The sequence below is a fragment of the Mchenga conophoros genome, linkage group LG23 (assembly GCF_057382185.1).
Source record: "Mchenga conophoros isolate Kocher_MC1m ecotype Shallow Benthic linkage group LG23, M_conophoros_male_GT1.1, whole genome shotgun sequence".
NCBI lineage: Eukaryota > Metazoa > Chordata > Actinopteri > Cichliformes > Cichlidae > Mchenga > Mchenga conophoros.
The window spans coordinates 39386867-39412075 of record NC_140547.1 but is presented as its reverse complement, the minus strand read 5'-3'; the positions used below and the strand labels follow the sequence as shown (position 1 = coordinate 39412075).

The 25209-nt window shown below is 40.9% G+C and overlaps 2 protein-coding genes across 3 annotated transcripts in view; both read right to left on the bottom strand.

The window, feature by feature from the left end:
* Nucleotides 1–9450, bottom strand: part of appa (amyloid beta (A4) precursor protein a) — a 36598-nt gene extending 27148 nt beyond the window's left edge. Inside the window, exon 1 of one of the 2 annotated variants that reach the window (XM_085266555.1) lies at nucleotides 9205–9450. In XM_085266555.1, the coding sequence (XP_085122681.1) occupies nucleotides 9205–9264 (60 nt within the window). In that variant the 5' untranslated portion in view covers nucleotides 9265–9450. The remainder of the gene's footprint in view (nucleotides 1–9204) is intronic. The other variant, XM_085266556.1, reaches the window with a different exon arrangement.
* Nucleotides 9451–9843: 393 nt separating this feature from the next.
* cyyr1 (cysteine/tyrosine-rich 1) lies at nucleotides 9844–19904 on the bottom strand. The gene is made up of 4 exons (XM_085265671.1): nucleotides 19459–19904; nucleotides 15712–15811; nucleotides 13667–13830; nucleotides 9844–10982 (listed from the first exon to the last, which is right to left on the bottom strand). Exons 1-4 carry the CDS (start codon nucleotides 19532–19534, stop codon nucleotides 10849–10851), a joined length of 474 nt encoding a protein of 157 aa, XP_085121797.1. The 5' UTR covers nucleotides 19535–19904; the 3' UTR covers nucleotides 9844–10848.
* Nucleotides 19905–25209: the final 5305 nt, after the last annotated feature.

Genomic DNA, 25209 nt, shown 5'->3' with positions numbered 1-25209 from the left:
TTGTTTTATTTTATATTTATATTGTACTATTGCTTTTTTGATATGCTTTTATACTTTCTTTATGTTGCTATATTGTTTGTTTGACATGTTTTCTTGTGAAGCACTTTGTAACAGCGTTTTGTCTTAAAAAAGTGCTATATAAATAAATTTTACTTACTTACTTACTTACTAAAAAACTAAATAAACATTGTCATCAAATATTTTTAGGTTATTCAGGACAGAAGCTCTGATCTAAATATATAACAGGGAAAAAAAAATCTGGGAGCAGGATGATTGCTTAGCTCATCCTCCAATAGCTTCAGGTGGGGCATATGGAGCTAAATCAGGTTTTAATGAAACCCGAGCACCTCAACAACAGTGCATCATGTCCATTCAGGGATTGCTTAAAAAAAACAAAACAACAAAAAAAACAAAAATATCGATAGATGTGCATCAGTATGGGATAAATATAGATTTCCTTACTGATTTCTGCTTAAAGAATAAACTGACACAATCAAATGTTTCCTCGGATCAAGACTGACGGCTAATTCCTTTTAAGCGCGTCTGTCTGTGTCGATGACCTTCACAACGACACCCTAACTGGTGTTCTTGATATGTTCTCTTCATGTGCATGCCATCTATTTTTTTCCTTACTCGCGGCTTATCCCACAGTCCTCATCTTAAAAAGTTTGCAAACAGTCTGAGAGGAGAATTTAAGTTTGTTTGAAGAATTATCTTCATTCATATTCAGTGCGATTAAGCTTTGTCTCGGGGGGTTCCCCTGGAATTAGCATCTCAGACAAATCTGTTTAAAATCTGATTAAGAAGTGTGTAAGAAACACACATCTAACTTCTGCCCATTTAATTTGTCTAGAGGTGATGGAAGGACTTTTGGTTTCCTTAGTTATAATCACCATGGACACAGAGGCTGGTCTCAACCCCGGGGAACAGCTTGTTATAACCTCCCTCTGGCTGCGGCAACACCATTATCCAAGTCGCCAGGGAGCAGGAATTTCATCATCTGGTTACTTAGCTTTGAAAGGAAGTGGGTTGGTTGATCTGTAACTTGCACATCACTGCGTGTGCATGCGTTTGTGTGTGTTAAACGTTAAGCCATTGTACCGGCCTGGTAAACTGGCCCTGACCTCAACACCACTCAGGCAGGAGTCACTTTGCAGCGACATGCCAACATAAACAGATGGACCTCTGATCGCTGATGCCCACAGACACACAAATACGGTGACTAATTTATAAACTTAGATCAGAGATTACCAAAACCGCTTTTGCTTCAACAGAAATATGCACAAATACACTAAATATTTCTGTCAAACGCTTCTTTGCAGGACTGCGGTGGGAATTTATTTTTTATTTTTTTACAGCTTCTTGTAATTAAAATGTTTAATTATGTGGGCAAACATTTCTGAATGTTATTGACTTTTATCACCATGTCAGCTTTTTTGTCAGTGGCCAGAATTACAAAACCAACCAACCCACAACAAGTTAAAGCCTTGTGGTCACAAATGGACCAAAGGAAAAACAGAATTTCCAATTATAACTGATGGGCATGGAAATAGACGGGCATTGCTGGGGTTTGTTTAGTCTCAAAGAATATTACACTAAAACTTGTGCACTTTTAACCAAAAAGAGTCAATATACACACTTTCAGGACTTGGACTACCTACAGCCAATTTAGATTTATGGATCAACTTAACATGCATGTCTTTGGACTGTGGGAGGACGCTGGTAGCACTTAGAGGACAAGCAAACACCACATAGAAATGAAAGGCCAGGGTAGAGCCAGGATTTGAACCAGGACCTTCCTGCTGTGAGACGACAATGCAGACAAAACCGCTATCACTGTGCCACCCATTGAAAAAAAACATTTCGTAATGTATTCATTAGCATCAATTTTAGAGGACACTGCTTAAAATAATTCAGCTGGCTGCTGTCGATACTCATTTAGTATTTGATTATTTGATTGTCCTTCTGCTTTGGGTTTTTTTTTTTTTTTTAAAAAACAAAAAAACACCCCGATTTGTACCTGGGGAAACAGAAATTATCTGTCTCTTTTAGCTCTTAACATTATGTTTGCATATTTAGCTGGCACAAAATTGATGGGAGACAAAAAAAAAAAAAAAAAAATCACAGCTAAAAAGAAATGTCTTATTTGTTCTAGTGAGGAGCCTGGGGTCTTGGTGATCTCTAGACAGGAGGTAAATGAAGGGGGGGGACAAACATGCTAAAGCACCACACCAGTATTTGCAATGTAGATTTTAGTATTATACAGTGTTCTTATTTTCCTGCTTTAACCTTAACTGCATTACATGCAGAGGACAACAAACTGACCAGCTTAGCAAGGTGGGCAAATTCTGTTTCTAAAATCTCAAACGGATATGAAAGCAGCTCAGGGTTTGTCATTGTCATTTCAAACAATTGGGATTTTTTAATGAGTGGTTTCCCACCATCCACGCAAAAACACAAACACACATGGCTTGTTCTGCATCGGTCCGGTTTACTGCACAAATGCAGGAAGCCCGCTTCTATCATGGAGTCCAAACAGGAAAGGGATCCAGAAATAGCACAATGCCGTCAAGAATTCCCGTTCGCTCTTTGGTGCAAATCTCCACTGTGCTTGCACACAGCACAAATCATGCTCTCACACACACACACACACACACACACACACACACACGGCATTTGAAACAAGTGTTCCAATTTCACAGTTGGACTCCGAGAGCACTTGTCATCTACAATTGATGGCGTGCCGCCTGACATGAAGAGGTACTAGATTCATAAACCCTCTGATCTGTGCATCTCCATCCCATTCCATGTACAAGCACACCAGTAACACATGGAAAGCACGGGTTTTTCAGAATAAAAGAAAAAGTGACAAATTCTTGTGATGAAAATCTAGACACGGGTAAGAAGAACAGCGGGAATAACATGGAAAAGCCTAATTATACCAGGCACTTGGGAGAAGGCTGTACTGCTATGGCAACCATGAACACCCAAGACGACGAAGGGGGAAGCGAGACAGGAGAGGATGAGATCATTTCTGTAAGTGATGAAATATAAGCTTTAAAAACAAGGACCCTTGTGGCTTTTTATGCATCGACAGAGATGGTGAAACCAAAAACAAAAACAGAACAACCCCCCCCATTCCTTAGGAAGGAACTTTCCCTAGAAGATTCACCCATCTTACAAAAAGCCCACAACCTCTGCAGTAATCAGACACATACTGAGGCAAAGCACTTTCTTAGTCTACATTCATTTAATGAAAAGAAAGAAAAAAAAAAAAAAGCTGCATACGAGAATGATGGAAACTCCATCTCCAGCCGCACTGTGGCTCTGGGAAACATTTGAACGGTTACTTTTAAAGATTCAGCCTCTGCTGTTCATTAGTTTGCTTGTGTATACCTTGTCAGGAGCTGAAATAAGATGCATGCATATTTAATTATGATTTAAAATTCAGTTCATAGGCCAAAAATCAAATCTTTAATCCACAATTATCAAAGGACATATTTAATCACTGCAACCTGAATTTTTGATTGTTAATTTGTGCGTTCGAAAGGTTTCTGACCTTTTTTGTCAACAGCATCAGCAAGGAGAAAACTATTAGCACCACAAGCATAATGCCATTTCTGGACTGTGCCCTGCAAGTTCATGATTAAAGAACATTTACTTTTTAAGTTGAAATGTAATCGTGATGCGTCAGATTTGTGATGGTGCAGCATGTTTTTGGATGGTCGGCAAATAAGAAAACAGGAGAGCAAGCAGAGAGGCAGCGAGAACCTTACAAAGACTTTCTTGCAAATCAAACCTGGTCCTAGCAAAGCAAGTCTCTCTTCTCAGCAGGCTTCTTACCAAGGCCTCCAGGCACATAACTGAACAGTTTTTTGAAGCATTGTCTAAATTAACTTTAATTTTAAATCGTCACAAAGACCACAAAAAGGTTTTATTCCACCACCTACCTTCCTTTTGCAGAATTGTCTCTTTTAAAATGTCTCTGGCGACAGATGTTTTCTACCCCACCATCCTTCATAGTGGGGTAGAAAAGACAAGTACCATTAAACTGGCACTCTAGTTTAATGAACCTGAGTTTATAGAGCTGCAGTATATATGTCAAGACCCCTTAGCAAATGTCAAACCTCGCCAGCACAAAAATGGGAGCTGGACCTCCGAGTATTGAGGTTAGCTTAGAAGATCCTCTCTGGTTCATTACAAACCTCCAAGCAAGGCAGCCTGTCAAACACATTGAGTCCTGTCTGAGTCATGATAGTTGTGATGATGATGATGATAATGAAGGACTTCATATATAGTAACATAATGACTGCAGCACCATGTGTTACACCACTGTGAAACTATACACTCAGTTATCATGCAGAGTCATCCATCCTGCTCTGATAGGGCTGCATTTGTGCGGTAAAAAAAAGAAAAGAAAAACATGATTGTCATTGGTCAGATCATCACACTGCAGGTCATATCTAAGTGGAAAGCCAGTTCCATACAACAAATCACAGCCAAACCGATGCTGCACTCGTGATGGAGCTTTGACGCATTGAAATGGCAGGGATGCACTTTCAGATGTGGCATGACTACTGTGCTGGATGTACTCTGCGCAGCTGCTGAATGATTGTGCAGGTCAGGGCGACTTGTTTCTCAGCTTATTATTCAGATTTTGTACCAAACAGCTGCTTACTCAGCAGCAGAGAAATGAAGAGTTTGTCTTCATGGCGCGTTGATATTTACAGATGGAAATAACAGTGGAATAGTGATGAATGGTGCTGCCGTGTAGTGGGAAAAAAAAGGGAGGAGGAAGAATGTTCCCTGAAGACAACCTGAGAATAAAGTACATGTTGACCTATTAGAGCTAATTATAAGCCAGACACAAAGAGGCGGAGGAAGAAGAGGCGAAGGCTTTTTCTGGAGGACTGACTTGCAGAATCGCATTAGCGAGACACAATGTCTTGAAAATGAAGGCGCCGTGGTGTGACAGAGTCATCAAAAACTGTCAGGTTAACACAACCGCACATTAACCAAAAAGAAAACCAACAAAAGCTCCCCTATACAACTTGGCAATTTATGCCTCGTACTACTCTTCATTACAGTCAGTGTAGCAGGTTCTTGACTCAATCCTAAACTTAAAACTAGATGGAAAAACCCTGAGACTACTAGTACTAATGCACCTGCAGAGATATACTTTGCAGACTTCAAAGGAAGTCCAACCATCAGATACTTGATGGATTTATTCGAACCTTCTTGTGGTTGTCCACAATATTTCATTCAGAGAGCAGGCTGAAGTACACAATGCAAGCCTTTGACCTCGCTACTGGCCTCTGCACTACCGGATTCCTACCATGCTTTGAAAAGGAGGGAGCCTAGAGAGGAAAACGCTAGAATAAGGTTGAGGCAGACCATTTCTAAACAGACACTCCTATACTTAAACTTACAGTTTCACAGTGTCTCACAGTGTCTTCTTTATTAGAAGCAAAACTGATCACAGTAAGAGACTTCTCTTTAAGTATTAGGTACGTCACAGCACCACAAGCCACCTGATAGCATGCGTGTCTAACTTTCAGTTTTGAGTCAACTCATCTAAAGGTTTATTGTGCTGGTGTGTTTTGGGCATGTTTGACTTTCCTTTCACATCTTAATTTACTAAAATCTGGGCTTCTTTGTCTACATTCAGCTGTAATTGCCTTGGCCATTTAGCTCTATTCACTTATATTCAATGAGGACCATTTTTTGACAGAGTGACTGGTGAACTGCACCCATTTCTGATACAATGGGAAATGAACACTGTTTGCTGTTTTGGACAGCACATTACTTGGAAAGAAAAACCCCTATGAGCTGTCTCAGGTTTTGTTAGGTGGAGACAGACACAAAGCTACAAAAGACAACAAGCAGATAGGTGTCATCCCAGTTTACCACAACAGAAACAAAAGGTCAGGAATTCTTTTCTCTTGGTCAGACGGGGAGGGGAGAGGCATTAACTGGGAGTGCTGCGGTATCAACGTCGTCATTGTTGACACAACCAGGATGGACAATGTGCTGTTTGCACCAGTATTTTTCATAACCAAATATTATCACAGCTGGTAGGGGAGGCGGGATTAAAGCCAGATAAAAGAAGGGCATATGACAATATCCAGGAAAAAAAGTTACAGCCTGACAGCCTAGCACTAGTTTCAATTGCTTGACAGTTCACTTAAATAATTCTTGATGATTAAAAAGAACTGAAAAATCTAAACTGATTATTTTGGTCACTACACTTAGCAATGAGCCAATGTATCACTTAAGAGCTCAAGTATTTGTTTCCAAAAACATCCAAACCACTGATTTGAGTGCACATCTGTACTGAGTAATTAATTTGAAGGGTTATTCATGAAATCGAGTAATCCCGGTTCGTATACAAATAACAGCTTTATGAGAAATCAATACGATTCATTGTAAAACAGGCTGTAAACAGAGGATTTTAATTAATTACGAGTAGTTGATGCTTTCCATGGAATGACTGATCAATTAATGGACTAATTGTCTAAGCTCTAGATTAACATACAAAGGAAAAAAAAAAAAAAACTACAGCAGGTTTTTCGGTGTCAGTCCCAGACCAATTTGACAGTCGACAATCACGCACATTTCTCAGAGTTAAAACTCACTCACTTGCAATTGCTTTTCAGTCTACAAATATGCTGGAGACACCGGGTTAAACACAAAACGACCCCCTCCTTCTGTGAGGGCTGTCAAAAAGGCCTTCTGCAAAATATCAACTTCAAACTGGAACAGAAGTGGATGCCATGCAGGTGAAATTGAGCTCAAGAAAGCGGAAAATAAGAAAATGGAAAATGAGAGAGGACACATTAGTGTCAAGTGGATTTCTCCTTCAAAGACCTCAAACTGCAGTGTGAGCAGCGGAGAGCATGCCAGAGAGCGAAGCACTGGCACTGCCAACAGGCATAATGGCATTAAGGTTTGCTAATAAAGGGAGAGGGCTGGTCCACCCCCAGGCTGAAACACTGCAGTGTGCACACAAACAGGCTACCAGCACCCATCCAAGAGCCATTTCCCAAGGATTTGGAAATAGACAAAGACTGGCATCTAACTCCCACACTCCACACTGCGGCCAGCGTGTACAGGGCGGGTCTGTCAGGAAAAGCTGCTTCCTCGGGCTAAGTGTTTAGAAGCGTTTGTATGTGCCAGTCATCAAGGGCCGAGAAAAAGCAAGCCATAACAAGATCAAAAACTTATAACATCTCGTTTTCAAGTCTTATCTCGTTTATCTCATCTTGGGTAAATTCGCTCTATTCATGCTTGTGTCTTTGATGTAAACACAGGACTCAAAGGCCAGGGATTGTCTGGACTGACCTCAGCTTTGGATAATCAACAAAGCCAAGGGTTTGCTTAAAAAGAAGTCCAAACTCCCCATTTCAAGTCCACTGATTGCAGCGTATGCTTACAGGAAACAACAAAGATCAGCTGCCTAATTTCACCTCAAACACTGATCCTTAATACAAAGAAGGACCCAGGCTAACAGGTTGCTGGCACCATTAGTCGATTTATCATGTTTAAGAGCTCCCAATCCCTCCTCTTCCACAATTGGACATTCAATGTGGCTAGGGGAATGTGTCATTTCTCTCACAACAAAGCCACAGCGCAAATCATAAAAAGCAAGATTTTAATACATTCTTATTCTCATGAAAATTACCGATTAAAATAACAGAAAATTTCATCGTTAGGGAGGGGATTGTGATTTATTTATTTGAGACAAGGAAATGAGTAATTCTGTCATGACAGAGCCACAATAGACAATAATGACGACAATGATGATTTTTTTTTTTGTAACGCGTAGGCCACTGAACATGTCTGAAATCAGACAGGCATCAGCACAGGATTGAGTAGATGGCGTGTAAAAATAGGCATTTTCGCAGTGGACAGTCACAAAGCGCTGTTCCTGGCAAAGACCCTGTTTAAAAAAAAAACCATAAACAGAGATTATGTAGAGCTCCGTGATAATACATAACCAGTGTTACTGCTCGCATGTTAAACTCTCCTATATGGCTTAAAAAGAAAGAGCAATGAAAGGCAACAATGCCAGTCAAAGCTCCTGTTGGCTTCCCAGTTTCCCCTCGATAAATGCTGCAGTGCACCGCCGCCATCTTACTTCTCTATTCTCGCCCATCTAATACGTGGAGGGCGTTTGTGGCGTTTTGTTTTCCCGCAGAAACTCGCATATTCGCTATTTTATTTTTACATTTTTATTGTATTTAAAGCCCCGTCATCCCAAGCTTTTATTATTATTAACGTGAGAGAATTACGTTTTTACTTACACTTACAAAACAAACAAAAAACACGCCCACTGCCAATAAATTAGCCCCGGGGATATAGAAAATGAGACAATACGCTTTTACGTTTATTCACCGTGACTAGTATAACGAGATTGAATTAGCGCAGATGACCACTGGACAGGAACAGATTCCGTAACCATCTGCGCAGTGTCACTGGCTGGAAATGGTTCGCTGGCAAACCTGACCGGTTTGTAACGTTTTAAATCACAGCAAAACGAGCAGTTTCTCAGTTTTAACGCAAAGTGAGGGGGGGAAAGGGAAACACATAGGCTACAGGTTTAAGTCAAAGGTTTCGGCGCTTGTCTCCTTTGTCACAAAGACTCAGTAAATGAAATTAAATTACACTTAAAGCGAGGGTATTTAAATTAAACTACGTGAATACATCATTTGTTTCAAATTGTACTTGTTAACAACAGACAGTGAAGCATTGTAACGAAATAGCCCAATGGATACGCGAAATTGTACTAAATATTAACGTCGCCTTTATTTAGGAATCCAAAAGAATTCGTGTTTAGCATTCAAGTTAGCTTGATTGTTTTACATTACACTTCCGGTTACAGCCTTCAACACAAAACAAACTGCGCATTTATATTCAAACACACCGTGTTAGGAGCAGTTTTATAGGACAGAAATAACAACTTGTTGTTGATGGATCGGTAGACACAATACATTTACCTACAAAGATTCAATTCCTTCTTTTTTTAAAAAAACAATTAAACAAATCTAGTCTAAGCTTTACATTTGAAGGAACAACAGTTCAACTTCCGGTCTCCTTTTAGCTACCTCTAGCTCGCTTGACTCAGCCGACATCAACAATATGGTGGAGGGGGTTAAATGCTACAAATTCTCACACATAGGGAAAAAAATGAAGCTTTTCTCTTACCTCGACAGCCAGAGCCGAAGCCGCTAAAACCAGCAGCAGTAAAGCTACTCGGTCCCCCATGCCTTTTCGCTAAAACAACGCTCCTACAGGCTAGCGTTATACCGCACCGTTTTCTAAAGCTTTGCGTCAGGCGAGAAAACGAGTCTGCTCAGCGCCGGTGTCTCCCGTTGTCTGATGGTGAGCGATACCGAGGCTGTACAGCTGCTCAGCGCCGGATCACCTGACCACGGCAGAGTGGGATTAACACACACACACACATACACACTCACGCGCTATCTTCCCGGCGCGCACGTTGAGTTTACTCACACGCGCACATAGCCTACTTGCGCGCGCATGTTCCCTTTTTTATTTTAGAGCAAAAAACAAAACAAAAAAAGTCCAAGCATTACGTTTAACTGAGAAAAATAAATCTCCCAGTATTAGTCATGATTAGTATTATTCTGTTTATTTTAATGTTAGCCTTGTTTCTAGCTTACTTCACTATATTGAGTAACTAATGCTGCTATTATGAGTCACTGGATTATATTGTGAATATTTGTATTCCTGTTATGAGTTTTTGTTATTAGGAAAACATATTAAACAGAAAAACCCCAATAAAACAAGTTGTATTATTAATCATAGTGTAAAGGAATACTGGAGTTAACACTTTAAACACATTTTATTTACAACAGTTATTGGAAACAGTAACAAAGCACTTTATTTACCTCACTATATTTATTACACGGTTTAAATCCTTTCCATCATTCACAGTCAGCCTGGCAAAGCGACCTCATTGTGCTATGGCTGAAGTCACTCTAGATTAAAATCTTTAAATCAGCCTTCAGCTGTAATTCCACCATGAATCCGTTACTGTGTCAGTTCAACAGTTTCATAAAACATAACAGAACGACATGTTTCTGTTTCAGTGTGACCACAGTTCATAACATGTTTTTTCAAGTAAGACAATATAAAAGCATAAAAGCAAAAAAAAAAACAAAACAAACCAAAACAGTTCATTAATCCTTACAAGCCATCCAGGCCATTAAGACGGGCATTATTATGAATTATATTCAAGTCTTTATGTGACAGGTCCAGACCTGCATTTAAAAACAGCCTTAATTATCAATGTACACTTCAGACGCTGACATAACTCAAGATTTAAAACAAACAAGAAAAACCCATGAGGGCTTGATAACTTTCTGTAAGTCTACACTGTGTCCAGGAAAGACTCTTTGCCTCAAGTGATATGAGCTTTCTCCCCTCTGTGCTGACAAAATGATCATTTGAATGCTTTTAATGTGCACAGGTGTGGGGGACGGATAAGGGATATCGGTTATTAGTGGGCAAAAAAGTACCAGCTGCAGGCCAGCAGGGCTGCTAACTGTTAAGTCTATCATCAGATGAGTTGAGGCTCTTTGGCCAGCTTGACCCACATTTGTCAAATGATTACTTCCCCGCCATGTCCTCAACTACAGAGCAGCAGAAATACAGGAAAGCTGAACCGAGTGCTCTGGCTTGCCAGTTAGGTTTGTGTTTCAGTGTGGAAATTTTTGGTGGTCACACCCAAATTGCAACACCAGCTCGCTGCTTCGGAGTTCGGATTTGCACAGCCGTCTCTGTGTTTGCAAATCTGGGCCGTGGCAGCATGTTTAGTGCAGCGGGGATTCACTTTCGGGTGTATCCAGGGTAAGGAGGCGGCGGGGAGTAGTTAGCTGACCTAGGCTGTGTTGGGGTGTAGGGCGGGGGATGAAGGGATGGAGGGTACATCTCACAGTCGTAGGTGTATGGAGGCGGTGGACCTGTGTGTGAGAACAAAATTGACAGCAAGCAGGCTGGTCAAAAAACAACTGTTATTCTGTAATAATTGCAGGCTTCACATTTCTTCCATATTCAATATGAATGAGGCCCACTGAAGCTCAGGATGCCTGCCCCAATTTTACTGCAGGTTTCACACGACAGTTGCACCCTCTAGTGGCTACATAGAGAAACCACATACTTTGGTGCCCATGCTGAATGAAGGAAGAAATGGAAATACTGTAAAAAGGCACTTTAGTTGACCCCGTCTATCAATTTCACTGAGGGAACTTGCATTATTCACAAGAACAACAAAGCTGCAGATATAACAGAAAAGGGGTTAAGAGGTTAGAGCTTGCAAACAGTCACATAGTGGTGAGTAAGGACTTTATTTTAAAATGACTAGTGCTGATAGGGAAAATAAATAAAAAAATGAATATCAATCGAAAGTGACTCACTTATGGGATTGGAGTAAGCAAGTAATAGCAGCAAATACTCCTCACACCCAATGGAGAAACAAGCGTACGTTCATTATACAGTACATGCACTGACATTGCACTGTGCTGTATTCATGAAACATGATCAGAGCTGCAGGGCAGCGCGGCGAGCTCTCGGCCAGTGTACCATCAAGGTGATACGCAGAGAAGAATGAAACATGATAAATAAATAATGAGCCCCAGAAGGAAAAAAACAAAACAAAAACAAAACAAAGTAGCATTCCTTAGGCTGGAGAGTATCATAGAACACAGACTATGATGCGCAGACAATGTACCTTGTGAGAACAAGGTGGAAACATTGTTGCCATTTTCTCCCTCTTAAGCAGGAACAGAGTATCAGATGTGGAGCGCTGAGAGCAGGGAGAAAAAACAAGCATAGAATCTAGCAGATAATGAAAGCTATTTAAAGAAAAGTACTTATTTGTCTATAATGATTAAATAGTGGCCATGGTAAATCTGTTTGTGGTCCCGGTGGAGCTTGTAACATAATATGCCCCTTCATTTTTCTTTTTCAATTTTATTTTCAGGTGTCGCCTGAGGCCAGTAGATAAGGTTTCACCATACCGAAATCAGTGTAGCAGCCTCATTTGTGCGCAAGTCATCATGTAGACCCAAATGAATTACTTAGACTGCTTCCTGATAAACTATAGTATAAATAAACTTCTAATACTAATAATATATTCATATATGAAAGATTTGTTACAAACAATTGAGCAGCATTAACTAATAAATATCCTTAAAATGTTTGATTAACTTGGTTGTACCGCTTTTATTATTGTTCAGTATTGCCCTTTAATAGTTATAACACTAAAAGTGCACATGTGCTTCTGTATATAGTATTGTTCCGGTGCCCAATCTAGAACCGGCAGATGCAGCCCACAAGATGCGTCCTAATGTTGTTCTTATGGGAAATATCCCAATTCTGGGTACAAATGCTGCGTGCTAATCACGCTGAAAAGCAGACCAGCTCTGATATGGAGCAAACTCAGAACGGGACTAGGGATACCATTTTGGTGTAAAAAAGGCAATAGTTTGCCCAGAAGAAATGCTCCAACTCCAATATGCTTTCAGCACTGCCTACAGCACATGTAGTATAATAGGATCACAACTAACTAGCTTGAAACCCCAAACCCATCATTAACATTAATTAATGATTTTAGTTTAAAAAAAAAAATAGTTACAGCTATCAGTGTTCAACAATAGTAGAGCCTGATCGATATAGGATTTTTAAGACCGATACCAATATTTAATGATTTAATGCTGACGTGTGTAAAATCTCACCACTAGATGTCAGTAGACTGTAGTCAACTAAGCTCTGTTTTCTTACCGCTACCAATACAGGCAGATAATACTAGTTATGGTGGCCGCTATACTACAAACACATTAACTTTAGATCCCCATAATGGCCACAGACAGCCAGCATGTTTCTAATACTGTTTGTACAAACTATATAATAACATATTTAAATAATACCAACACTTAGCAATGACTTCAAAACAGATTCGATCAATTAAATATTTTGCAGTACTTTACGTTTTTACCCCAGAGTCACCTCGAAAAGTCTGAACACTGTTCATCTGTATTGGGTGTACTAAGACAACAAAACCGCAGTGGCACAACACCGGCTCGTGGTCAGCTGTCCAGAGAAGGGAGGGGTCACATGTCTAATCTGCTGACAGTAAGTAATTGTGACAATATCTGTAATACATAAGCATGTTTATGCACATGATTTCAGTTCTGGAGATGCGGCTTTAGGCGAGAAGGAAGAAGATGACATTTTAATAACATGTCCCTTTCCTTTACGTTTTCACTTTGATAAAACAATATTATGATCCTTCATATCAAGTCTGAAGGTGCAGACACAAATTGACATTTACCTAAGCAAATGCCTGTTTGTTTTCCCGGTATACACAAACATTGCCCTCTGGTGGAGAGCACGCCTGAGAGCAACACTTGTGACATAGTTGAAAGGTGTTTCTCCTCTCTGCTTTACTTTCTACCATTTGATGAAAATGATGATAGATGACAATATTGACCTATTGATAAATCTTTCTGTCTTAAAGAGTAAATATCTAATTCTCTTGCCCCTTGTATGCAGTTAAAATCCAATTAACTTCATGTATTTTAAAATATATATAACATAGACATGGTATAGGACACATCAAGTTGTGTGGTTGTGTATATTGTCCCACCTGGATAGCCCTGGGTCACAGTGCTGATGTTATAGGAGGTGCTGAACACGCCAACCCGTGCACCACGCCCGTTCTTCATGCACATGCACACGCACAGGAATAAGGCTGCCACGGCCCCCATCAAAAACACCACACCAAAAACAATACCAGAGATGGCAGTGCCCCTGGAAAAAACACACACACACACACACACACGTGAGAAAGGAGGCAGCTGTCTCCAACAGACATGCTACCCAATATTTCTAAGGTGCTGCCATGGAGATAAACTGCAGCATCTGATGTAACTCAGCTGTGTGTGATATGCGTGTGCCTGTGACCATGTGACTGCAGAAGATCTTGTGAACTGGCACTGGAAAATAGAAAAAGGACTCATCGCTGACAGGTTTGTTACATCTTCGTGGTCAGCATGAGTCAACATGTCAGCCAAGGCTGCTTTGCAAATTCTGAATATAATCAAGCCTTAAAAGGTTATCAGATAGAATTGGTACAAATATACACATAAGATGGAGGAAAAAAAAAAAAAGAAAAAAAAATGAAGGATACAGTTACTTTTTTACAATTACCATGAATTCAATTTCAATTCAGTTTTATTTATATAGCACCAAATAAGAACAACAGTTGCCTCAAGGCGCTTTATCTTGGAAGATAAAAAAACAAAACAAAACAAAAAAAAACTAGAAAAACCACAAAAATCAGATGACCCCCTATGTGCAAGCACTTGGTGACAGCAGGAAAGAAAAAACTCAATTTTAACAGGAACCTGCAACAAGCTAGGCTCAGGGATGGACAGCCATCTGTCGTGATGAGTTGGAGGTGAGGGGAGAAAGACCGGACAAAAGGCATGCTAAGACTTTAAAGGTCTGAAAGATATGTTAAAGGAGACCTACATCCATCCTCCATTGTCTTAAGGGTTGTCGGGGGGCTGGAGCCTAATGAGAGCTTGGATGCAGCCTGAGCAGGCCACCAGTCTATTGCAGAGCTAAAGGGGACATGTTAAACCCTCACTTTAAGCCAATGTACTTCTGATCGGCTGCCCCTCATTAACAAAAGATCTGAACTGGGCTGACCATATTAGGGATATCTGCTCTTACTGACATCACATGGAGCCAAATATTTTTTTAAAACTGCCAATTATTATTATTTTTTGTCTGAAGCCCGCCCTTCACTTGCGGGGACTATTTGCACATGCAGTGACATGATCTAAAACTGGCCATAAAAATATAGGAAAAGCCCTCAGGTCCCCTTGTATGCGCTAAAGCAGCTGTGCTGTGCAGATCAACTGAATGTCTTCTGAATAGCTCTGACCTGAATGAATTCTCTCTCCTTTAAATAACCTCCACACTCCACAGATTCCAGTCAGAGATTCAAATACTGAGGGCTTTCTTAGCCAGCATTTACTGACTCTGAGCAGATTAAATCATTGACCTCCTTTTTACGCTTTTAGCACCAAACTACCTAAGCACGTCAAGCTCTTCCTTCCACTCTTAGTTTTATGGTGACAGCAAAAGAAAAGAAAAACTAAAACAACAAAACAGTAAACACAGACATCGGATAATGCGTTCTCTTATTTCCAGTAGGATCCGACACAATACATGTAATGTGACCGTGAACTGATGGGATATAATTGCGGCTTCCCGGCAACCAAGGCTGTTAAAGGCTGGACAGCTACACCGGGACCTCGGGTCAGTCCTTCATTTATGATGAATGTGTCTGACAAACAGATTTGCCAGCGGCTACACCTGCATTTTGTTATCAGCTATATTTAGACACAAAAAGGGAAAGGATGATGGCAGTCTTAACACCACTGCTAGATATTTTTGCCTTTACAGAAATCAGGACCTTAAAACTTGAGGAAACTCCAACAAAAACACTGTCTTTGATATCTCTGGATTGCTTCCTGTGTATGTGGGGTGACGTGATACTGTAAATTGTGGTATCGATCCGATATCAAGTAAATACAAAGTATCGATCCTGCTGGGCTAGTATCGATCCAGTACCAATACCATTAGTATCGATATTTGGATTAATCCCCCACCTCTACTTACGAGAGGACGTCTCCCACATAGGCGTAGTAGGAACAGCAGAAAGGCGGCGACCCATCGCAGCAGTACTCTACGCAGCCCTCACACTGGGCCTCGCTGCCACCTGTAACACACACAAAAGCAACCACACACTGGTTACAGACTGCTAATGCAGGATGTCATAGGTTTGTGGAGCCAAAGAAGTGCGAGTGGACAAAAAGGTGAAGCCTGAGAGATAGTTCCTTCGATGAAATAGTGGAAATAAAAAGTCACAGAGCATTGTCAAGGTGTTAAGCTGCCAGTGTACACTTCAAAAACTTCTTCATTCAGATCTTGCCAACACTTTTTGATCCTTTCCCATCACGAAAAAGAAAAAAAAAACAAAAAACTTCAACACTATAATGAAACCTCTTATGAACTAACCCCTAAGTACACAACCTCCAACTGGCAGCTTCTATTTATATTTCAAGACTGATTTAAAGGCACTGCCTGCGTTAAATGCACCTGCGGAGCATTCAGGGGAAAAAGAAAAAGAGAAACACACACATTAAGGTTTTGTTTCAGTGCACTCAGCCAGCCCTGCTTGCCTCCATCACGTTTCTTAATAACAGCCAGCAGGGACAAAAAACATTTTAATTCAGTCTTCAATTACAAAGAAAAATGTCACAATGGCCTATGAAAGAAGAACCTCCTGATGGCATAAAACAGCAAGGCCACGTGCCGTTCAGGGTTTCACCGTTGAAAACTACATGTGCACGGTTTATTTTCCCACACGCAGGCTGGACCGAGGTGGCAAAACAGCCCACGTGTCCCACCGGCTGAATCAAACACTGTAGGCTGATGTAGGATGACAGACAAATCTGTGACACAGCAAAAAAACATAACACTTTTCATGTGATGACGTACCAGTAATATTAAATTTAGATCGTGTTAGGATACCAGAACCTTCCTTGTCTTAAGGTTAAGGTTTTTAAAGCTTATTCCATGGGCTTGAATATAACCCAGCCACTGGTTAATAAACTATATGTAAAATAAAGAAATGACCTATTTTGTAAGTGTTTTTATGACGCTGCGTTACTGTACCTACATTAAAATCAATTCAGTGGTTTCTGCAGCTTCTACCTGATGACAAGAATCTTTTGATTAGCTTAAAATGACTTGATATCCTTCATGACATCTATGTTTGACATATTATAAGACAACAAGTCATTTACAACGGTTTAAATACAGGCAATCCCTTTTGGTACTTCACCAGTCCCAAGCCTGGATAAATGGAGAGTATCTGGCATTAAATCTTGGTGAGGCATTTGGACACGGTGGACACCATCGACTCTTCTCCACTGACTCTGGGTGTAGTCTGGTGCCTAATCTGGAACCGGCACCACCACAAAGTTGTTGTCCCAAAACTGTGTGAGGCAATATTTTTGTATTAATCACCTATATTGTGCAGCATTAAAAAAAGAAAGAAAGATGAAACCGCTGTTGTGGTTTTCTGTTTGAGAGCTCACAGCTGATTTCACAGATCCATATTCAGTCCACTCTCGGTTTCTTCCCACCAAAATTACACAAACTTCTTCCAATGCTGCGTTCCATTGTGTAGCCTGTGTACAGGTATGCAACACCCAGGCAATGCGGCACTAGGCAACCACTAAGGAACACAAGGCTCAGTTCTCAGAAGTGATCAAATGAGGGATGGTTTTTAAAAGGAACTGAAGCAGAACTGGCTCTGCACTTGAACAAGAGATTTGAGAATAAGCACCAAACAATGCAGTTTATCAGTAATAATAGCACGCCCCTAGCTTAGCAGCTCTTTCTGTCGAGGCTGCCATGACTTCGACCGGATAGAAGTAGATCTTTTACACACTTAAGCCACTTGCAAACCTTTTTTCCCCACCTCAGCTGTTTTTCCACTGTATTCAAGCTCCGGGAGATAAAACCGAGCCTTTACCAAAACTGATAAAAAAATCAAGAAGAAAACTGAAATCTCTGTGGACCATCAGGCTCTGACTCAGAGACTGCAAATTGCTAGAAAAATGCATTTAGTACAAATGAAGCATAAAGATTGGTCTTATTATAGGCAGCCTAGACTCCAGTGTTTTGGGGAGTTCACCGAAGATGTCTCAACCTCTAAAATTAGTTTTTTAGCTATTACCTTAAGTACCTATTTCCTACGAGCCCCTCAGCTTTGAGAAAAGCCACATTGCTGGAGTTCAGGCAAACTTTAAGAGTCCTCAAGAACTGTTTAGGCTCTCAGTCGTCACGCTCATGGCAGTCTTGTGATGTGATGATCAATAGTGGGTGTCCAAAGGGGACAACCTCCACTAGGGTTTAAATACGCAGGTCTCTCCACCTTTTTTGTTTTTAGAACTGAGGAAGCCTCTCGGATGGGAGGTCCAGTCACCCTTTTTTTTCCCTCCCCAAGCTCTTAAACTCATGACTGTGGCTCTCAAATTAGCACACGCTCGTGAGCCTCAGCAATCCACCAGCTGAATTAATTACCCTTTGAGTGGGAGACCATTAGAATAAGATACAGTACAAGTGTTTGTGTATGCGTGATGGATCAAATTAAGATGGTTTCAGTGCTTTTCTCCTTCTGCGCCGACGCAATTCATGATCCACAACGAGAATTTAACACCCATTTGAGTGAGTGACACTGGCAGGATCTCTTTTAGTGTGTGTGTTTGACTAATGTGCTTTATTAACTCCCCCCTCCCAGGGCTCAGCTAAAAAGCATTGTGCACACAGCTGTGCCTCTCTGTATACTCGTCTCAACCTGCTGCCATGACACCAGCCCTTTTCGTCCCGAAGGCTCTCTGCGATATTTGCAGCTTTTTCGCGCAGAAGGTCGGGAGCCTTTCACAACCAAGAGCGCGCCGGGGATGTGATTCAGATGAAGGACAATGCAGAAAAAAAAAGGAAAAGAAAGGAAGAAAAAACAAGCATGTGTGTACACCCGGCTCTGCTTTCTCTCAGCAGTCACTCACACTCAGACTGTGTTTGCCCAAGGGGAATATACACACATATTTCCACACATGGGTTCAAACGGAGGCAAAGAAAGTAGATGAGAGAGGGGTGGCTTTACATTACTACAGATGGAGGTATGTCATAAAAACGTAATATGAAAATTGGGCAGGGTGGGGTGGCAGGGGCGTGTGCAGTGAAAGTGTGGATTTCCAAATCAGTTAAGCCTTTATTTATTTATTTATCTTAGTTTAATAGATGCTGTCTCTGCAGTGGTGACACATCCTTTTAATTACACACTACCTCCCTGAATCAAATACTTCCATGTCAAATCAATAGGAGGTCCCATTTTTGGTTTTTTTGCAGACCTCTGGTGTGCTCAATCTGGGTGGTCCCTCTTGAGGTCCTGGCTCCTGTCTCTCCACACGCTGGGAGACAATGGGACCATGTCCTTCACCCCCACCTCTTTTCTTTTTTGCTCCTTCTCTCAAATACATACACCAACCCCTCCAGCCAGTCCTCTCCCCTGCCCCCAACCACAGCAGCCTTGTAAGGCACACTTTAACTCAAGATGAGAAGTTTTAGCAGTTTTCAAGTCCTGACTGTTCTCGGATTTTGAAAATCTCTACAAAAAACAAACAAACAACCATCCCCCCAAATGTGCTTATATATTAAACACGTTTCCTTCCTTTCCAAACGTTTCATTGCGCTTGTCCAGTGGCTTATTTGTACGGCTGGAAGAGCCACTACAGCCACCTTAAAGGTGACTGGGAGATGAAAGTGTTTTAAACGATTAAAGCAGAAACTCACCGGTGAATAAACAGAGCAGCAGCGAGTTCCACTTCCATCTCACCGCCTGCGTCCTCCTCCTCCAGAGGGTTTCCATAATCTTCACTCACCGGGTGCCCACTTTCCTCCCTCTCTGCTCTTACTTTCTCAATCACAAAATATAACAAAAAGCGCTCATTTACACTGCCTGGTCTCCTCACCTATACGGCTCTCCCAGTAGCATTGCCTTATCCCTTCATTCCCCCCGAAACAGACAGCAGTTAGTTGGGTAGGCTACTTGTTTAAGCGCTCGGTTTGTTCCTCCACGTGTGAGCGTCTTTTCCTGTCCTGCTGGGTCTCGTTCTCACACCTCCGACTGATCGCCAAGGTTTTTTTTTTTTTTTTTTTTTATTATTGTCCTGCCCTCCCTCCTGCCGTCCCCCCTTTTCTCAAATTACAGAGGGATACGGGCTATATATAAAAGCTTCTGGCCGAGACTTTCAAAATAAAATTAATGGATGGTTTTTATTTTTATTTGTTTATTTATTTAGATTTTTCTTCACCCGAAGTATATATATAAAAAATCAAGCTAAAACCATAAGCCCAAGTGGAAGACACCCTTTTATCTCACTTCTGCCAGACAACAGAAAGTGGTTGTTAATATTAAAATACGATTTTTATCATTTAAAAACGTTTCACGCGAAAGTATTAATTAGCTCGAGAGGTCTTAAGAAAAATACATTTCAAAAAGAAATATATCTTATTTTTTCCATATGCATTGAGTGTACTATCATATAAAAAATTAAAGATTTCAGAATAAAGGCATAAAGCCTTTGAGTTTTGTTGTTGTTTTTGAGTGAAACAACATTATTAGGCCTATTTTCTGTCTTCATGATACAAGCTTTTTTCTAGCTCTATAATTAGTTACCAGTTCAATACAAGGCCCGTATTCCAGATATCAATACCGATACCCATAGTTTTAACTTATAAAGGCAGCTTAAGCAGGGGAGAGCAGTGTGTCATGATTTATGAGATGATTATTTTCCATGATAATTAGTTACAACAATAAAACACAACTTTCAGCTTTTTTTGTATTTTGAAAGAGCTGGAATTAAAATGCGCTTGTCCCTGAAGCACTTTGGGTCCGCTCTGTTATTTAAATGTGCTATAGGCTATAAATAAAAGATGGATGTTGCAACAAAAAATAACTATTTTAACACAATTCAGTGCGCTTCATACTGAACTGAGAGGATAGAAACAAAGTATCGATCCTATCGCGATAGTATCGATCCAATACTAGTACCAGCATTGGTATCAATACTATCAATGTTTGGATCATTTCACATGCCTCTAATAATTACTTTCATTTTCAGTTAATTCTGACTCCTGTCTAAGGCTAGCATCACCAAACCAGGAATAGCCATGCATTTTATTGAAAATATTGCCATAATTAACAACATTTTCTGCAATTTTCACTTTGAAAGATGACCTGCTGAAGCTCAAACTGAGAAAGGTGACTTTGAACATGACAGGGTTGTTGGTATTTGCATGCTTTGTATGATATTCTAAAAAACTGCTGATCTGGTGGGATTTTCCCATGCAACCCTCTATAGGGTTTACAGAGAATGGCCTAAAGAGAGCAATGAGTTCACTGCACTCACTGACCCCCGCAGTCACCAAGTATCAACTCAATCGGGCACATTAGGGATTTGGAGACTGGAGATTTGATTCATGAACAATTAAGGCAGTTCTAAAGACAAAACATGGTCCAACCCTGTGCTAGTCATGTGCCACTAATAGAATGTAGACCTATACTGTCAACCTACGCACTTTAAGACTTGTTTTGACTCTATAGCACGTATCCATACAAATCATCACTACTGAATTTTAGTAGTTTATGGTTCAAATGTCTGGTAACTATAGCAACTCAGGTGTTCACGCTGTGGTAAGAGTTGAGTAGGAATGAGATGTAGTTAAAATATTGGTATACAATGAATTTTACAGCCACTGGTGCTTTTACTTTGAAGGCACTGTCTGGGCTCCTGTTTTATCTTCGTTGTGACCGTCAGCCTGGCGCGGAGAGAGAAAGGTGCACGTGTTTCGACGTGCTCGCGCACACGCTTGTCCTCCACTCATCTCAGGCCGCAGCTTCTCGTGCTGCCGTCACATCACGACCTCTATTGAGATAAAAGAGGATAATGACCCACGGCGGCACGATACACCGCTTCACACCTGCCTGACAACACTCAGGGGATTTTTTTTTACAGCAAGCCAAACAACACGAATCACACACGCTTAGACCAGTGTCAGGGACAGGGGAACACAAAAAGTTGCACAGCCCCTCAAACTCAGGGGTAGGGGGCGCATTATAGGTACAGAGAGCCATTAATTTTAAAACTGTATATACTGGATATTCTGTGTATATCTCACTCTTATTGCCTGTTCTTATTACCCTTGTCTTTTATCTACCTCTATTGTATGTTAATTGCCCCCTGGGGATAAATAAAGTCTTTCTGATTCTGATTCTGATTAAATCTGGTCTGTGTTTCAAGGCCTCTGCCTTCTGAGTATTGTGTGCAGGAAAAATTATGGCCATGACAGCAGAAAACATTATTTATTATTTATTTAAGGGATTATATATATCTGATCACATGGCAGAGTAAAGGCAGTATATATAGGGGAGGGACATTATTGCACCTTTAGCCAAAAGGGTAAGTCCACCACCCCCATGCACCCCCCACTGTGCTAGGAAATTTGGTCAGACACAACAGTTATCCTTTTCTGCTGACTTCACCACAGAGAAAGAAGTGCAACATCAACTGCACGTCTCAGCTTTCTAATGAAATCCTGAACTCACCTTGATGTACTATGAATGGCCACTGGGGAGGCCTTTATCAGTAGAAAAAAAAAGAAGAAGTCCCAAATCAAGTTTTCAAGAGCTCCTCAGTGGGCCAGATTGGAGTGCTGGGCCAAATCTTGCATTTGACACCCCTGATCTAAAATGTGTACCAGTTTGAGGTGATGGTCTACCGTGCCGCCCTACACTTGAATACAATGGAGCTAAATGGCACTGGTCGTATGTGTTAAAAATACATATGGAAACCTCAGATCCAGTTTTCCTTTCCACCAAACTACGCACCATCCACATCACTCTGCAGCAGTGCGAAGAGACATGTGGCCAGATGCTAGCAGTGGCATGACAGGATGTGAACACTAATATACCCCCAACCTCAAGCATGCTTTTTTTTGGTTAGTGGATGTAGAGAGCAGAAATAAAATAGTTTCATATTATATATTCAAGACACTCCAGACATTTTTATAGCTGATATATTAAGTCACAAAAAAAAGGCGTGGATGGAAACATATCACTACATGCCAAAGAAAAAATGTGCAAACTCCAGTCCTGATTTCAGAAGTAATCTGTAACAATTTGACTTAAACTGTAGAGTTTATTGCATGAATTTATCTAGAGGACTATGAACATTTTCATATCTGTGCTTGCACACATATTGCACTTACTGCACGGGCCTACTGAAGTCCTCTTTTGGCCATAATGGGTTTAGATCCTCAAAATATGAATGCAGTTTCCTCTGCAGTTGGGAAAACTGGATCAAATTTGCCATAATTTAAACAAACTTTTACAAGCAACCAAGGGTGGCAAGAGGATGAAGGTAATTTAGTTCTCGGAAATGCCACCCACATCGAGCAGCGATGATTCATAATGCCTTCCAGATGTTTCTTTTAAGCTGTAATGATGTGACGGCAAGACATGTAAAAACAAGCAGGTAAAAAAAGAAGAAGAAGAAGAGGAAGAAAGTAGGCATCGCTTTCATTTTAGACATTCACACTGAAGGTGACATCTCCCCCATAACTGTGTGATTTTCTATTAGCTGTAATTTGAGAGGGGAAAAAAAAAGTCAAAACATCACTGTGACCAGTTGTTTGGGCTGGTGACACATTATGCTATTATCAAAATTACAGAGACAGACAATTTTCTTCTCAACCATCTATAATTAGGGGATAATCATTTCCTTTGTGCTGCACTGAAGCCGACAGGGCGGGAAATCATCTTCCTCGGGGCCAAACAGGAAGTGCCACATGTGCTCCAGCTTCTAGTTCAGGAGAGACGAGGTGGCAATCAAACTTTTCATTGAGGCAAAAAAGACGTCAGTGGCTTCCTAAAAGTTATTTCCTGTCATACCGGACCGTACAGTAAGGACAGTGTATTTTCCACTTCCTGCACTGTAGCTCGACATGACAATGACTGCTTTTAAGCCGGATCTGAAGTAGCGCCTCACTTTGATTAGACCAATTTTAGAGGAGGAAAGTAGGTGCTCGGCTTATTCAGAGTGACGTCAATGTACTCAGCACAACATTTGTTATATTACATCTAAGTATGAAATTGAACAGATATATATGGGAATAATAACAGAATAATGTCAGACCCATCCTTACCTTACTCACAAACAAGGAGTTCTTTTCACTCGTGTACTGCAACTTACTTTTCCAATTTAGATAATTCACCTACTGGTGTGTGTGTGTGTGTGTGTGTGTGTGTGTGTGTGTGTGTGTGTGTGTGTGTGCGTGCGCACTGTACAGTATACACCACATTGTTAAGTCTGTGTTTTGGCGTTTTGTCTTTCGGGTGAACCAGTTTTTGTCTGAGCGTGACAATGATTGTCATCCCCTATGTAGCCGGTGTATCAGAAAAACTCAGGAGAGTTTTCTCCAAGCATGACATCCCGGTGCATTTCAGACCCAGCAACACGCTCAGACAGAAACTGGTTCACCCGAAAGACAAAACGCCAAAACACAAACTTAACAATGTGGTGTATACTGTACAGTGCAGTGAGGAATGCTCAGACCTCTACATTGGAGAGACCAAACAGCCACTTCACAAGCGCATGGCACAACACAGAAGAGCCACCTCCACAGGACAAGACTCAGCAGTCCATCTGCATCTAAAGGTCAAAGGTCACTCTTTCGAGGATGCCAATGTTCACATTTTGGACAGAGAGGACAGATGGTTTGAAAGAGGAGTGAAAGAAGCCATCTATGTCCACTGTGAGCGACCATCTTTGAACAGAGGCGGTGGTTTACGACACCAACTCTCTGCCATCTATAATCCAGTTTTGAGATCCCTTCCCAGACGCCTTAACGCCCACTCACATCCTGGGCCATCTGACCTCAGGAATTCGCATGATAAGGTGGGGCCAGGTTTCACAATGAACACACCCGAAACTCTGGCTGATTGGGACCCACACCCAGTTACACACCTTGGCTCAGGCGATTAGAGGATCATCAGGGGGTCCTTTTGTCCCTCTGTGGGGGGTCACTCCCACTAGGTTTATATCTGGGACTCTCCACCATTTGACCTTAGAACTGAAGAAGCTTCTCGGATGAGAGGTGAAACGTCTTCAAGTAACTTAAAGAAGTCCAGACGCTTTTCTTTGCAAGCTCCTTTGACTTCAAGACAGATACCAATACCAATATTTCCTGATTTTTAAAATCCAATATATTAACCGGTATTTTTTCTTTCTGACACATGAAACATAAAACAATTTCCCTAATGTTTGTTAAGTCTAGATACATGCGAGTCCTTACAAAGATAATATGGAAATGCAGTTTTAAATATAATCAAGTTGTGGATTACTCACTTGGATCAACTGGCTGGGAAGTTGCCAACACAATAGATGATGGATGAATTATCCAACATCAATACTCACAACATGGTTGAAGGGTATTTCTGCTGCTTCTCCTTTGCTTCTTAAACTTTCTTTTCATAATAAATGG